Genomic DNA, 16,282 nt, shown 5'->3' with positions numbered 1-16,282 from the left:
GCTTATCTTTCTTTTCTTCTTTTTTTTTGTGTTAATAGCTGCAATGTTATCGTAATCGGTTCACAAAATTGCAACTTGTCACACAATCGCCTGCTTTTCTGCTTTCGACTTAATACTTACTTGGGGAGAGCGTCAACCACGCCATTGTCGTGACGCTTGGAGGCCATTTTTACTTCCGCGAAATAACTGTTCGCTCCAGAAATCGTATACAGAATGACTCGTACAACGAGCTGTCGATCAAGACCAGGCTTTGAGAATCCAGAAACTCTCTTACTCTCTCATTCTCTCTCGTTGTTATCAGAGAGAGCAGGGTATCCGTTTGAGCTTGTTCTGACTTTCGACAGCTTTATTATCGGTTGCTTCAAAACTAAAATAGGTGTACAATAATTAATAAACTGTTAATTTCCTCCATAACCTTACTTACGATTCAGTAGCCCAATTACTCGAATCCACTGCTCACTTCAACTATGCTTTACAGATGGTCCTGGACCTAAACATATTCAGTAATTGAGTAATATTTTTACGTTAATACCTATATATTACCTATTCCAAATTTCTATTTATCTGCAATAAACCGGTAATATTTTAATTCCAGTATCCAACAAATTTCACTAGTAAATTCAATATTTTCTCTTAGAACACGTTATATTAATAGTTTCATTGGCGTCTGCCCGTATATCATTGTTCGTCGTTCCTTTTGTCATCGTTGACAGTTAGTCCTACCGTCACGCATGGAGAACGCAGCTTCAATGCTCGGTTGCGTGGCCGGGCTCCCAGCTGGTCTGTCTTTGTGGCATCATTCTCCCCCCGGTGGAACCAGTGAGCCTCCTTGGTTCCATCTTCCTTGGCCACATCAAGAACTGCAAGCTTGGAGACCGGTCTTCTGAGTATACCTCCATTCGTTTGAACGATCGCCTGCCGAACTCTGCCATCCGCAGCAGTTATGGCTTCCAAAACGCGACCACGCGTCCATCCGTTCCTTCTGGTATCATCTATGATTATTACTAGGTCCCCTGCTGCAACATTCCTCTCCGAGCCAAACCATTTCGTTCTTCTAGTTAGTGTGGGTAAGTACTCCCGTACCCACCGCTTCCAAAACGAGTTCAGCCGTTCTTGGATCATGGCCCACGATCGCTTCAAGAGTGCGTTGTTATCTTCGTACTGCACGACTGGTTGCTTGACGCCGGCTGAGCTCCCTAGAAGGAAATGGTTAGGGGTGATTGCTTCCTGCTCCGCAGAGTCCAGCGGAAGGTAGGTCAACGGCCTGCTGTTGACTATGGATTCTGCTTCTACAATCATCGTGTGCAAAGCATCATCGTCTAGTTTTTCATTGTTATAGGCTGCCGTCAGCGCTGTTTTCACGGATCTGACCATTCGCTCCCAGGCGCCGCCCATGTGAGGTGCACCCGGGGGAATGAATCGCCAAGCTGTTGTTGAACTGGTGAACGTAGTCGCAAGCTTGGTATTGATTTGCTCACGTAGTAATCGCTCTGCACCTTGAAAGTTGGTGCCGTTATCGCTGTGGATTTCAACGGGAAATCCTCTACGGCACACGAATCGACGAACGCACGCTACACAGGATTCAGTTGTCAAGTTGCTCGCGATTTCCAGGTGGACGGCTCGTATCGTCAGACAAGTGAAGAGCGCAATCCACCTTTTCACTTTACTACGCCCAACTTTCACAAGAAAGGGACCAAAATAGTCTAGTCCAACGTAGCTGAATGGACGGGTGAATGGTGATAATCTGGCTTGCGGAAGTGGGGCCATCTGTGGAATGCTCGGTCGTGCTTTCCGTATCTTGCAAAGATTGCACCGAGCTGTGACGAAATTCACGAAAGAGCGAAGCTTCGGAATATGAAAACGTTGACGAATCTCATTGACTGTGGTCTCTTTGTTGCCATGCTTGAGTTGACGATGATAGTGATCCACCAGAAGCGCTGCCAGTCGATGTTTCCTCGGAATGATGATGGGGTATTTGGCATCAGTTGAAGCACATTGCGCTGCCGCGATTCTGCCGTTCACGCGTAGAACTCCAAATTCATCCAGCATTGGTGTGACCTGGTAGATAGTGCTGGATTTCTCTAACGGTCGTTGTTGCTCTGACGGGAGGAAACGATTTGTAGACAGGGTGATAATCTCGTCAGGAAAGGATTGCCACTGAACTAGTCGGAAAATTGAGTTTTCGGCCATTTTCAGCTCCTTCTTCGTAAGAACCTTGGTGTTAAGGCGAACATTGCGACAGTTGTTGGTGAAACGGTGAACGTATGCCATGACGCGTTGCAAATGCGTCCACTTCGAGAATCGTTCGATGTCTACAATACATTCGGGAACATGTATCTCCCGATGAACGTAACAAGCTCGTAGCTCTTCTTCTCCTGATTTTTCCGGATCACCTCTCTTCCAATCTCGCTCAGGTAAGTATAGAAATTCAGGTCCGCTGTACCAGATGCTGTTGGAATTGAAATACGGTCCAGCTCCCCACTTCGTAGCCTCGTCAGCTGGATTATCTTTCGATGCTACCCAGCGCCACTCGGTGCGGTCGGTCGCTTCCAATATTTCGGACACTCGGTACGCTATATAGGGACTGTACTTGTGAGGATCCGCACCAATCCAACTGAGGGCTGCACTTGAGTCGCTCCAAAATACCCGCTTTTTGATCGAGTAGGAATGGCCGTCGATAATGTATTTTGCGAGACGCGTTCCCATCACGCAGGCCTGAAGCTCCAATCTCGGAATAGTGACTGGTTTCAGCGGAACAACCTTCGTTTTTGCGGAAACTAGCGCTACTTCCACTTCTCCATCTTCGTTGACAACTCGAAGGTACGACACGCAGACACAAGCGTCCCGGCCTGCATCGACGAAGGTATGTAGTTGAACGTTTGCTAAATTGGTGGCCCCTGTCTTTCGAAAGTAGCATCTTGGAATCCGAACGCTATTGATGTGATCGATCATCTCAGTCCATTTGCGCCATTGCTCGAACAACCGATCGTCTACTTTCTCATCCCAGCCGATTCCTAAACGCCAAGCGCTTTGAATGAGTACCTTGCCGAAGACCAAATATGGGGCGAGGAATCCCAGTGGGTCGAAGAGAGACATCACACACCGAAGAATCTGTCTCTTTGTTGGCTTGTGGCCGTTCTCGATGATGGATGCGACATCTCCACGCATCGTAGCTGAAAAACATAACTCATCGGACTTTGTCATCCAACGCATTCCCAGGACGCGTTCAGATTGCTCCTTTTCATCGAGACACATTTGCTTCACCGGATGCTGTTGACTCTCCCCTAAATGCTGAAGAACCGTTGGGCTATTCGAACACCAATTCCGAATCTCGAACCCTCCTCGTTTGTGGATCTCTCGAACTTCAGACGCAACTTGTTTCGCCTTATTCTCGGTGGAGAAGCTATCCAGATAGTCGTCAACATAGTGATTGAAAACTATCCCCTCAACAGCTCGTGGTAACTCCTTCTCGAAAGATCTTGCGTTAGCGTTCTTGACGTACTGTGCGATGGCTGGTGAACACGTCGCACCAAATGTAGCAACGTCCATACGGAACACTTGAGGTTCTTCCGAAGGGTCGTCACGGAACAGGAAACTTTGTGCAGAACGATCCGCACCTCTCGTACGGACCTGATGGAACATCTCTTTCACGTCTGCACTTACGGCTACAGTATATTGTCGGAACCGAAAGACTACGAAGCACAGTGGAGTTACCATGTCGGGTCCTTTTAGTAGAACCGAGTTTAAGGATATGCCATCCACTTTTGCGGACGCGTCCCAGATTAATCGAACTTTCTCTGGCTTGTTCGGGTTGGTCACCGCTCCGAGGGGGAGATACCATGTGCGACGAGGGTCCGTTTCTGCTAATTCTTCCGCTGTCGCTCGGTGCGCATAGCCCTTTTGCTGATACTCGTCAATCTGCCGCAAGATGTTTTGCTTGAGCGACGGATCCTTAGCCATTCTGCTCTCGAGACACTGGAGTCGTTTGACCGCCATCGGGTAACTGTCTGGGAACTCAAAGTTATCATATTTCCACAGCAGCCCCGACTCAAACCTCTCGCCGACTCGTTTAGTAGTAGTTTCTAATATTCGGGCACATCGTTTGTCCTCTTCAGACATTACCGCACCCGTTGGTTTAATTCCGGCCTCCTCAAAAGAAAAGTACTTCTTCAAGGCTTCGTCAAAGGCCTCTTCTCCCCCACACTCACAGATGTGATAGCTGTATTCTGGATGTTCTTGAGTACGCTGACCTCCGTAGACACACCAGCCTAACCGTGTCTTGACGGCCGTAGGGCCACCCGTAACACCTTCCCGAGTTTTTAACGGAAGCGCCAGTCGCAGATTATCGACACCGATGAGCAATTTGGGAACTGCGTTGTGATAACCTCGAACAGGAAGTCCAGCGAGGTGGGGGTAAATATTCATCAGCTTGTTGATTGGTAGACTCTGCATAGGAAGATCCAAAGCTTGGATTGTGCGAACGTCGTTCACTCTGTACCGTTTAGAATTTCCGCAGTCGGAGATGAGGATCGAGATGCGCTGTGAGTCAAGTTCTTCCCTGGTCACGTCACCGGTCCACTTCAAGCAGAGTGGCTTTTTGTACCCGGTAACGCCCAATTCCTTTTCACGCTTTTGAGACCATTGTGTAATGTGATCGGAAGTATGCGGAAAAGTAAAGACGGTATGGATGCTTCGTTGAGGTGATACTGTACATGCGACTCGCTGGTTTGTCCCTTGTACTTCGAAGCGGAAGCATGTAAGAGTGGATTGTGCCGATATTGACATCCGTCGACCTCACAGCGTTTCGTACTGCGGCACGCTCTTCGCCCGTGATTCGACAAGCAGGTTCGGCACAATTGCAAACTTTGCACCTTCTTCCAGCGGTCGTCGACCGGTAAGGCGGAGAATATTTTGCAATCCTTTACGCGATGTCCTTCTCTTTTACACACCAAGCAATCCACCTTCCCCGCTTCAGTGTGAATTAAATTCCGATCTCGTGGCTTCGGGCGATCCTGTTTGCTGTATCGTTCGAAAGTAGTGGCTACGTTCGACACGCTGTAGGCATCGCTGACGATCTCCTCCATGAAATCGCTGAAGGTCTTCAAATTTACCTCCCTTTGCTGTCTACGATGTCCAGCCCACCTCATTCGATACTCGGCAGGTAGTTTCTCCACCAAATCTTTCAGCAAAGTGGGGTTCGCAAGATGGTCGTATAGATGTGCAGCGATAATATGATCGCAAAGTGCCTGCACCATAGTACCAAACTCGATTATCATTTCCAGCTTGTCTACCTTTGGCGAAGGTGCGGTTCTCACCCTTTCTGCTAGTGATTCGATCAGTAGCTCGGAACGTCCGTAGCGCATTTTGAGTGTTTGGATCACTAGGGGGACTGAAGCCGGTAGGATCAGACGACTGCGTACAGATTCCCATGCTGGGCCCTTCAGGCACCGTTGGAGGCGTACCATGTTTTCCCCGTCGCTATACCCACATGCATCGGTAGTGTACTCGTATTGACTAATAAAGACGGGCCAATCAGCTGGATTTCCTGAAAATGTTGGCAAGTCACGTGGTAGAACTTGCCTAGCAGCCAGTTGTTGGTGTGTAGGTCCAATATCGTAGCCTTCTTCTCGCAGGTTTTGTGGTTCCGCAGCTCGTGCGCGGGTCCTTCGCTGGCTTCCCACGAATACCGGATCGATTTCGTTTAGTTGCTGCTCATCGTGTATCGTGGGTATGATATTCGCATGTACGCTAGTTGGGTTCGTTGGGTTTCGTTCCTGACTCGTTTCTTTTGGTCTACGCGCTAGTGAACTCAGAAGACGAGGTTCTGTTTCAGTAATCCACTGCGGCGCATGAGCGCGTTGTTGCTGCGGTGCATTAGTAGCATTTCGCTGCTTTATTGGGGAGAGGTGTTCTGGCAGGATTACTCTGGGGTTTTGCTCTTTACGCTTAGTACTGGTTTCTCTATTTCCTTCTGGATTCACGTTCCCGGGGGCTGGCTTGGTTATAAATAAAGACAGCCTCTCCTTCGCAGGTCGAACCGATTTCGAACAGGTTTTAGGTACAGCGCCTTTGCTGACATCCGGCTCGCATGGTTTCAACATTCCGTACGGATTCGGATCACTTGCCGTTGGCTGTAGCTGCATTTTGCACCTCGCTAGATGGTCCTGCAAAGCTGCAATTTGCTCGAACGTTAGATCAGACGGTTTGTCTTCTGGGGGTTGCAACAATTCCTTTCTCTTTCCTAGATCCACCGAACCTTGTTCTCCGGAGGAAACAGGCGGTGGTGGTAGTTGAATTCTGGTTCCTACTCTGATATCGGCCGAATTACCAATAACGGCTGGTGATTTCCTGGAATGAGTACCAGATCCGGGATTAATTTTCGTCTTCTCTAACTTTTTCACCATCAACTTCACTGAAAGGCTTCTAATCGAACCAGACTCTTCCAAATCAGCTGATTGTTTCTCGACCCAATCTTCGATGTCCTTAGCCCGTTTCATGTCTTCTTGCCTAATGGTGTGACTACGAGCACTTTCTAGATCATCTTCTTCCTCCTGCAAGGATTTCTCCATCATCTGGTACTTCCGTTCTAAGAACTTGCGCTCGAGTTCCACATTCATGGCCATTCTCTCGAGCTCACGCATTTCAGTAAGCCGCCGCAGTTCCAGTTGCAGTCTGGCTTGACGCGCGGAAGAAGTAGAAGTGACGGATATCGACGGAGCAGGAACAGGGAGGCACTTGATGCACACCCACTCACAATCTTCTATAGAGTCCGTTACCCCAGCACAGGACATATGCCACCAGCCCTCACAACGATCACAACTGACAAAGTTGTCGGCTGAATTGGGACGGTCGCAGGCCACACAGCCGAGCATTGAAGCGTCCACCTCCGGTGTTCCCTGGGAAGAGTTTCCTCCTTCGCTCATTTTGAATCTTTTGAAGAATGTTATCAGAGAGAGCAGGGTATCCGTTTGAGCTTGTTCTGACTTTCGACAGCTTTATTATCGGTTGCTTCAAAACTAAAATAGGTGTACAATAATTAATAAACTGTTAATTTCCTCCATAACCTTACTTACGATTCAGTAGCCCAATTACTCGAATCCACTGCTCACTTCAACTATGCTTTACAGATGGTCCTGGACCTAAACATATTCAGTAATTGAGTAATATTTTTACGTTAATACCTATATATTACCTATTCCAAATTTCTATTTATCTGCAATAAACCGGTAATATTTTAATTCCAGTATCCAACAAATTTCACTAGTAAATTCAATATTTTCTCTTAGAACACGTTATATTAATAGTTTCATTGGCGTCTGCCCGTATATCATTGTTCGTCGTTCCTTTTGTCATCGTTGACAGTTAGTCCTACCGTCACGCATGGAGAACGCAGCTTCAATGCTCGGTTGCGTGGCCGGGCTCCCAGCTGGTCTGTCTTTGTGGCATCACTCGTTATACATACAATATTATCCGGCTCTCGGAGTTGATCAAGTGATCAAGAATTGGGTTGTTTTTAAAACCAATAAAGCAAGTGAGTAGGTAATGGTGGTATATATTTTGACCATGTCCACTATAAATGTAACCCACTGGTGGTTTTCTAAACCATTTCGAGAAGTGGAATAATACATGTTAACCTCAGTTTAACAATGCTCATTATATATCCCACAGTAATTTCCATTTAATTCCAAATACACTGTAATCGCTTCTTACGCGGGGGATACAGCTGCGTAAAAAATGGGTGAATTCCAAAATCCACGTAAAAAATTCGCGTAAAATATCTTAATAACACTTTACTCATCCTAACGCAAACTCGGACTAATAAATTCATAAAAAAAAGTGCCAAGGATCATTATCCGAAAACACAGAATTGTTCCTTTATAACTAAAATGATTTTTTTTACTGAGGTGACTATAATAAAAGAAGGTTTTTTTACTGACCCAATACTGTTGCACTTGTAATGCTACCCTTTCTCAGAATCGGCAATACAGTTATAAGATCTGTTTTGTTTCAATGTGCACCTTTTAGATCACCTAAACTGCAACCTTATTTGATTGAAGAACTAAAATCCTTATTAAACCGACAAGTTTTGCATCTCCAGCCTCAGCAGCCATCATAATCCGTCGTGGCGCCAGAGAAATCCTATAATACGCTTTCTTCCTCTGAGCCCTTAATAGCAAAAGTTCGATTTGAACCAATAAAATTTATTGTGCTCTAATATACCGGAGCATTGTTTTGATTTTCGTTGTTCTTTTATCGTTATTACTTTTTGTTTTCGATATCTCTCAGCTTTGCTTCGCCCCATGGCACCAATCATCAACATCAGCACAAAAGCAAAACGAAGGGAGACTTTCTCCAATAAGCAAATTTACCACTATCAGTGCCACCGAGGATATCGTCTATCCTGGACCGTCTATTGATAGTCGATATTTATGAGTATACGGAATGTTCGATTTTTGCTGTCGCCACTGGTCATAAAAGCAAAATTATTGAATGACCAAAGAAATGTATTCACCACAAATTAGATACCGACGAAGAACGAAACAGAAAGACATTTAATATGTCTAATATGATTCGCCGTCCCATAAAAACGTTTTAGCCAATATATTCTATTTCACGTAAGTGGTTAATACTTACACCGTTACTATCATCAATTGTGATAAAGCGATAACTTCGAAGTTGACTAAAATTCGCAGCAAAAGTAAATGAAGACAAAAGCCACCACAATAATACCAGAACTTGTGCGCGGTATGTTTGTAGCTAAATACAACCTTAATTGAGCTCAATTAAAAAGTTTTGAAATAAAAATATTATCCAACCGTAAAACGATTTTATCAGAAACTGTCTTTGTCTTTTCTTCAACGCTATCTAAAGCAGAGGTAGGTAAGACGATTTTCAGAATAGCCCCAAGTTTTTTACGTGAGCGTAATTTTACGACCGTTCTAGAGCAGACTGTCTCACCTTCCTCAATCGTTCGCATTCTCAACAATGGGACAAATTCGGTAGGGTGTCGAGCACCGGAATGACTTTATTACCAACGCTTACGCCATCGGTTTTCAAAATTTCGGGATGGCTAGAAGGTTAGCTGTTGGAAGGCCAAATATTTACAATTCCAGTGTCCAAACAAAATATTCATATTCATTCATCAGTATAGTGGGGATGAACCCAATTATCATATCGGATGATAGGTATCGGAATTATTCGATGCTAAAGTTTATGATCATAGGATACAGCAATTCCCCAAAGAGTACGGTGGGTTGTTTAGTCTATCCACCGATATTTTCAGCGATCTTCTAACTAATCATACTGATATTTATTTTTTTTATATGTCAATCCTATACTACTTAATAACAAAAAAAAAATACTCTATTGGTCTGAAAAAAGGCTTACCCACCTTTCTCTAAGCTTGATTGTTAAACGGCTGAACCTTTCATCGATAAACATGCTTCAAGTATTTTGTTTATTTCTTATTCAATCCATAATGATGAATAAAATTGGACTAGAATAATATCATTGTACCCCACAGTGGTTTTTAACTCGAACTTCGTCATTTTAATTAATAACACCATAACGTGTTTTTAGTAGCCTGACGTTGTCACCAAAGTTGATGGGCAATAACTTCTGTATTTAGTAGTCACTGTCTACGAAAAAACTTTCGACCAACTCAAACACGAAACTCTATGGGCGCACTAAGGCGCAATGGATTCCCAGATTAAAATCGTTAAGTCCAACGCAGAACGAGGCTTTCATGAGCAGTGTCCTGGATAATAAAACCTTGTTGAACCCTATTTGGGTAGTCACTGGTATGAGGCAAGGATGTATACTGTCAATGCTACTGTTCCTTATCGTAATAGACGACATCATGGTAAGTGAAATTGACCGTGTTCTGAACCGTGGTACAGACTCCTTCCGAAACCCGGTTTCTTTCGATCTGTTTCATGGCTAAGAACCAGTTTAAAACAAATTTTCTAAATTCGGGAATGGTCCCAGAACGGATACTCCCAAGTAACTGACAAAAATGTGACTTAATTACCTATGGAATATGGTAAGAATGTGACTTAATTACCTATGGTAATACTCTACTTTGATCATAGCCTACTTTGATGCAACGCTTGTCATTGCGTCAAACCGATATGCGCAGTGTATCAGACTTGATATAAACAACATAATTGTTGGCTAACTTTCGCTATGGGATGGGATTTTTGAAAAACTGATAAAATTTCCTTTTAGTTTTTTTTTAAACTCATTATTGAACATTGACGGTTACGAGAAATGATCAAAAAATATTTTTCTATTCTATTTTTATCGATCTGAAATAAGGTAAAAAAAACCTACCAACATTTTTAATCAAAGTTTTTTGTTACTTCATACGTAAAGTTTACGATATTCAAACATGGGAGGAAATGCAATAACAATATCAATATTAGAGCAATAAATTATTAGCTAGAGAAAGTTCTTAATAGTATAGATTGATAGTTCCGCTAGAGTACGGCAGTATAAAAATTGAACAGAAGTTGAAATTGAGCGAAAGGTTATTAATGCGACAATACTAATCAAATGCGCACCCCCTTTAGTATTGTCGACCAAAACCTTAAACAGTGAGCATGTTTTAAATTTTAACCGTTCGTGTAAGTTCCTGCCATCTATAGAGGACATGTTAACTGTGCTAAACAAAAATTCACTGTTAATATGAGCAAAATATTTCTAAAATCTATAATATTCCTTGTTAACAAATTCATTGTTTCTGTCGAGTTAAGGTAAAAATTCACACAAGGTAGATTTTAGGTGAAAATTAAAATTCAAAGTTTTTTGCTGTGTAATATATTATTCCTGCGCCTCGAATTTCAGCATTGTAGTATTCAGCATTTCAAGCAGTATGGAAAAACTAATTCCATTAATTTCATATCGCATTGAAATCAACGAATGAGTCAGACTAAAAACTGGCAAATACTGACCAACAAAGCAGTGAATCGTGAGATGAAAATCCGCCAGCCATCATCCCCACTAGGAACGCTAAAATTCGGGTTATTGAAGAGCAAGATACACAAACAAAATTCGGAAACATTGTTTACAAATCTAATGGAGATCATAAATTTTTCGTTCGCTTTTTTAAACGGAAACAACCGGAAAGGAAGAGGTTAGTTTTGAAACTTTTCAACGCTGGAGCTAGGCTAGCTTCATTTGCTCAGCCACTGACTGCCCAGAAGAAGAGGCAACGGAACGGCTCCCATCAGCGTCGAACAAATGTTGTTCACTGTCTGTACGAATAGCCGGAGAAATCAATTTAAAAATATGTTAAAACAAACAGAAACAACACTCTTTCAAATTGTTTTCCTTGTTTTCACTTTTACTCCTACTCCAGTTTCCTGGTACGATGGCGACTCATTGCCACACAGCTAGTGTCAGAGAGTTATGAATGGGTGTAAGGATTTTTGCTGGTGTAAGCAGTGAATATGGTTCTACCCTTTGCCTTATAGCTGGGGAAAACGATCGGTGACACTACAACCAGTTATGCAAATTGTAACCCGTTTTGCTTAATTATCTTAATTAATTTTAGCCATTTCTCACCATTTAGGTAGGTTTCGTTGAGGAATGGCAGAGATGTGTGAAATAATATATTGCGGGTTGAGCTTTTGGACTGCTCGTAACGTACAAGAAATTTAAATTTATGAACAAGGTCTGAATTTAGATAAAGTTGGTAACTTACTTAGGTAAGGTTTCTTTATGAGAAAAAAAATGCAGTTCAGGGCTTGTCTTATCATGTTAAGTTGATTTCTGGAGTCTATTTATACATAAATGTATGGTAGTTGACAGGAAAGAGTCACTAACAACTCTTCTAGGGTAATTTGCCGATTGTTGTACACTTAACATTGTTTACCGTGCAGCATTTATCTATGGCCATGACATGGTCATGGTGACATGCTAATCAATCATCAATTATTGAAAGAAAATATATGTTTTTTGATATCCAGTATAATAAATATTGTAATAAAACATTTTAAAATATTTTTGACATCACATCAAATGAATGCAAATGAATGCACGAAATAAATCAGAGTATGTAGTATGTACTGTCAACTGTCAACTTTCGCGTAATATTACCAAGACCAACAACCTTAAACGCAGTACAGACTGGAGAGTTATAACATGCTATAACGGTTGTCAAATAATTGCAACACAGAAACCTTGATGGTGGTTATAGTACGTTCAGACTACAGAGTTATAACATGTTATAGTGCTATCTTGATGGTGGTTTCTGTGTTGCAATTATTTGACAACCGTTATAACATGTTATTACCAACAATCAATACGAAACTAACGATTTTAAATTGGCTCACCACTTGACTAGCCTATTGGTCCCAAGCAAATGATTAACGTACCCCATTCTAGTCGAAATTCTAGTACTACGCAATGTTTGTTTTGATTCGCTATGAAAGTTTGACAGATAAAATGAGGGGTTCGAGGATTTCCCTATGTTTCGAGGGGTGAATCGATTAGCTTGGGACCGAAGAGAGTACCAGAGGTGAGCCAAAAAGTTGAGCACGTTATTTCGGGACCTTCTAGTCTTAGAGTTACCTCTATGTTATTACTCTGCAGTCTGTACAGCGTTTTATGCTTTGTTCAGACTACATACTTATAACATGTTACAATGGTGTTAAAATAATAATCGACAAGAACAACGTCATCAAGATAGCCTTGATTTCCACCCGTTATCGCTAAGTTTTTGAAGCGACTTGAAGACTGTGAAGATGGGAAGAGCGCGTAGACCCGTCACCCCCTCACTTTTACTAGATATCAGTTTTAGTGTAACTAAATAAACACAGGTCATCTTCTTATTAATTTGTTTGAACATCTCAAGACACATTCTAACTCGGAAAACGCCTAAATGTATGTATCACCTAATTAATCATCGCTGATCAACCAATGATTTTTTGTAATTTTCGATAACTTCTAGCGATTGGATCTGCTTAAAACGTTTCAGAAATTAAGTTTAATTATTACTTTAACTAACTATTTGGTTATTTTGGTGCTACAAGAATTGTTGACATGCTTAGTAATGTTTTGAAAATGACCAATTTCCCATACATTTTTTTATGTGTCTTTATATTTATTTCCGAAGGAGAAAATCACATTTCCATTTATTTCCCCTGCGTACATGATGCAATTGGTTATTTCTATGGGTGATATTGTAGCATGATAATGTGGCTTCCAAAAATACATGGTTTAGACCTCTGATTCTTATATTTGGTAGGCGCCATGCTTTTTTATGTGTCTTTATATTTATTTCCGGGAGTGTATTGTAATCTGTCGGTTAAAATCTCTTCGGTTGTCCGGAGTACCAAATCTCTTTAGGGAATAATTCAGACTCTCACTCCTACTGATCACTAGAGTGGTTCAAAATATAGATTTTCCTTCACCATGTTCTATTGATTTCTATTCGGGTTCTGTTAATTCTCCCAAAATTTGAGTTCATTTGGATGTTAACTCATACTGCACTCTTTGAAGTTTATATGAGAATTACAATGGAAAAAGTGAAATTTTGGTTCTCATCGTTCTAGACCTTCGCTGTAATGATCTAAGGAAAAGTTTGCTATCTGCACTAATGTGAAATTTTCTCAGCTGCAGCTGCAGCTAAGGGCCTTCCTTAGCTCAGTCGGTAAAGGCGCAGCTACAAAGCAAGACCATGCTGGAGGTGGCTGGGTTCAATGCCCGGTCCGGTCTAGGAATTTTTCGGGTTGGAAAATTTCTCGACTTCCCTGGGCATAGAGTATGATTGTACTTGCCACACAATTATACTAAAGGGTGTCCACGATGAAATTGCCACACTATGAAATGGCTCTAACTTTTTAACCGTTTGGTAGAATTTAATGAAAATTTGGGTGGATTTAGTTCATAGTGCATTATTTACATCCTGCAAGTTTTAAAGTCCTGTGATCAAAACTCGTGGAAATGGAGTCGAAAGAACAGCTCGTGCGTGATAAAATCATGCGCATTCATCACGAGAACAAGGATCTCTCGCATCGTTCCATCGCTAAAACGTTGGGAATCGCGAATTCCACGGTGTCGTGAGTGATTAAGCGGTTCGAGGAACGGTTGACCACCGATCGGAAGCCCAGAAGTGAAGGAAAAAGTATTCCGTACAACACCAAAAATCACAACCGCGTAGTTGGGGCCTTCAACCGAAATCCGAACGCCTCCGTTAGGGATGTGGCTAAGAAGCTGCACCTAAGCCGAAGTTTTGTCCAGAAGGCCAATACTAAGGCTAGGCTTCGAACGTCCAAGGTACAAAAGGCCCCTAATCGCGACGAGAAGCAGAACAAGTCCGCCAAAACCCGTGCCAGGAAGTTGTACCTCAACATGCTGACGAAAGTTGAATGCTGCATCATGGACGACGAAACATATGTGAAGGCCGACTTCAAACAGATCCCCGGCAACCTGTTTTTCACGGCCAAGGATAAGTTCAGCGTTCCGGAGCACGTCTGCACTCAGAAGATGTCCAAATTTGCGAAGAAATTCCTGGTTTGGCAAGCCATCTGCACGTGCGGGAAGCGGAGTGCACCTTTCGTGACCCAGGACACGATGAACGGACAGGTGTACATAAAAGAGTGCCTCCAGAAGCGGCTGCTTCCTCTCCTGAAGGCCCACAACGTCCCAACAATCTTCTGGCCGGATTTGGCCTCATGCCACTACTCCAAGGACGTGCTGAAGTGGTATGCGGACAATAAGGTCAATTTTGTGCCGAAAATGTTCAACCCTCCCAACACTCCGGAGCTCCGCCCCATCGAGAAGTACTGGGCGATTATGAAGCAGCACCTTCTTAAACGACCTAAGGTAGTGAAGACAGTCGAGGAACTGAAGAAAGTATGGGTTTACATGCAAAAAACGGTTGATTCACAGGTTGTGCAGAATCTTATGGCCGGGGTTAAGGCCAAGGTGCGGGCATTTGCGTATGGACTGTAAATAAAATACAAGTAAAATGGTAAACTGAAGTTTAATAGTTATTTCTCAATCCCTGAAAATTTGATGGCAATCGGATGAAAACTCGAATTTTGCGAATCAATTTTGTGTGTGGCAATTTCATCGTGGACACCCTTTAATGCAGAAATAGTACAGGCATCGAAAGCTCTCAATTAATAACTGTGGAAATGCATCTAGAACACTAAGTTGAGAGCACGCAATAAGCTAATATGCGATATGCAGTAAGCCTGAAATGCGAAGAAGAAGAAGAAGAAGCTTTTCTCAAGACCACATTTTAATTAAACGTTAGGATAGTTAGTTAATAATTAATATGAAGATGATCTTCTTCTAACATGCTCCATACACGTATCAACAGGTAACATTGGTGTGTTTGGTGGGAAGAATAGGGCAACAAATTCAGGCTACTAGGGGAAATGGATGTAATGTCAGCCCCTAATTTGGGCCCATACATAAATTCAGCAATCGACTAAATTTTCAATAGCGACCAAAAATGTCCATTAGTACCGTCTCAATGACGCGTTCATCTAGATAAAATTGATAGACATCAGATTTTTAGCGATGGGACATTAGAGCCATTTCCCCTATGTCATAAGTGCAAGATGTGGTGTTGCCTTAAAAGCATTCGATTAATCATATCAGAAAGTTATCAGCTTCGAAATCAATTAATAACTAATTGCCTTGACGTCTAATCAAACAGTGGTCTTGAGTAAAATTGTAGCTGATAAAATTTCACATAAGAACAAATATCAAACTTTTCCATAAACCATTATGACAAAGTTCCAGGACGTTGAGAGCACAAAATATATGGTTCCCATAGTAGTTGCCATACAAACTTTAAAGAGCCAATGCAGTAGGAGTTCTCAATCCATCATTCCACAAATTTTGGGAAAATGATCAGGATCGATTTAGAAACGATTGAGCCTGGTGGAGCTAAATCGATATTGCTACTCAGTATCATCAGTCGATTATGATAACACATCAGTATTGCCTCAACAACACCATTTATCCCACACGTACAACCATAAAAATACAAACAATAAATTTTAAAGCAGAAACAGAAAATCAAAATTACACTTAATTATTTAAAAAAAAAGCCAACTAACATTTCCGCGAAACATTAAAAAGCAACCAAGAAATAATTGACACTGTAACAATGTGAAGTTCTTTCGTTTCATTCCATAACCAAACAAATGTGCGTTTCAGAAAGCCATAAAACAGTTTTATTCTTCTAATCAAACTTTATTCAAGCCAATTTTTCATGGTTTCCGGAATTTCGTACATCGTTATTCAATACAAGACTAGTACA

At 42.2% G+C, this 16,282-nt stretch overlaps 1 protein-coding gene across 1 annotated transcript; it reads right to left on the bottom strand.

Annotated features, from left to right (window-relative positions):
• Positions 1–328: 328 nt before the first annotated feature.
• On the bottom strand, positions 329–7,315 carry LOC135706971 (uncharacterized). Its single transcript, XM_065228660.1, has 4 exons — positions 7,193–7,315; positions 4,604–7,139; positions 544–4,370; positions 329–490 (listed from the first exon to the last, which is right to left on the bottom strand). Exons 2-3 carry the CDS (start codon positions 6,921–6,923, stop codon positions 679–681), a joined length of 6,012 nt encoding a protein of 2,003 aa, XP_065084732.1. The 5' UTR covers positions 6,924–7,139; positions 7,193–7,315; the 3' UTR covers positions 329–490; positions 544–678.
• Positions 7,316–16,282: the final 8,967 nt, after the last annotated feature.

The sequence above is a fragment of the Ochlerotatus camptorhynchus genome, unplaced genomic scaffold (genome assembly GCF_037179485.1).
Source record: "Ochlerotatus camptorhynchus isolate MF236.1 unplaced genomic scaffold, CSIRO-AGI_Acam_v1.1 ptg000299l, whole genome shotgun sequence".
Taxonomy (NCBI): Eukaryota; Metazoa; Arthropoda; class Insecta; order Diptera; family Culicidae; genus Ochlerotatus; species Ochlerotatus camptorhynchus.
The sequence above is the reverse complement of the archived record's forward strand: the minus strand, read 5'-3'. Positions and strand labels throughout refer to the sequence as shown.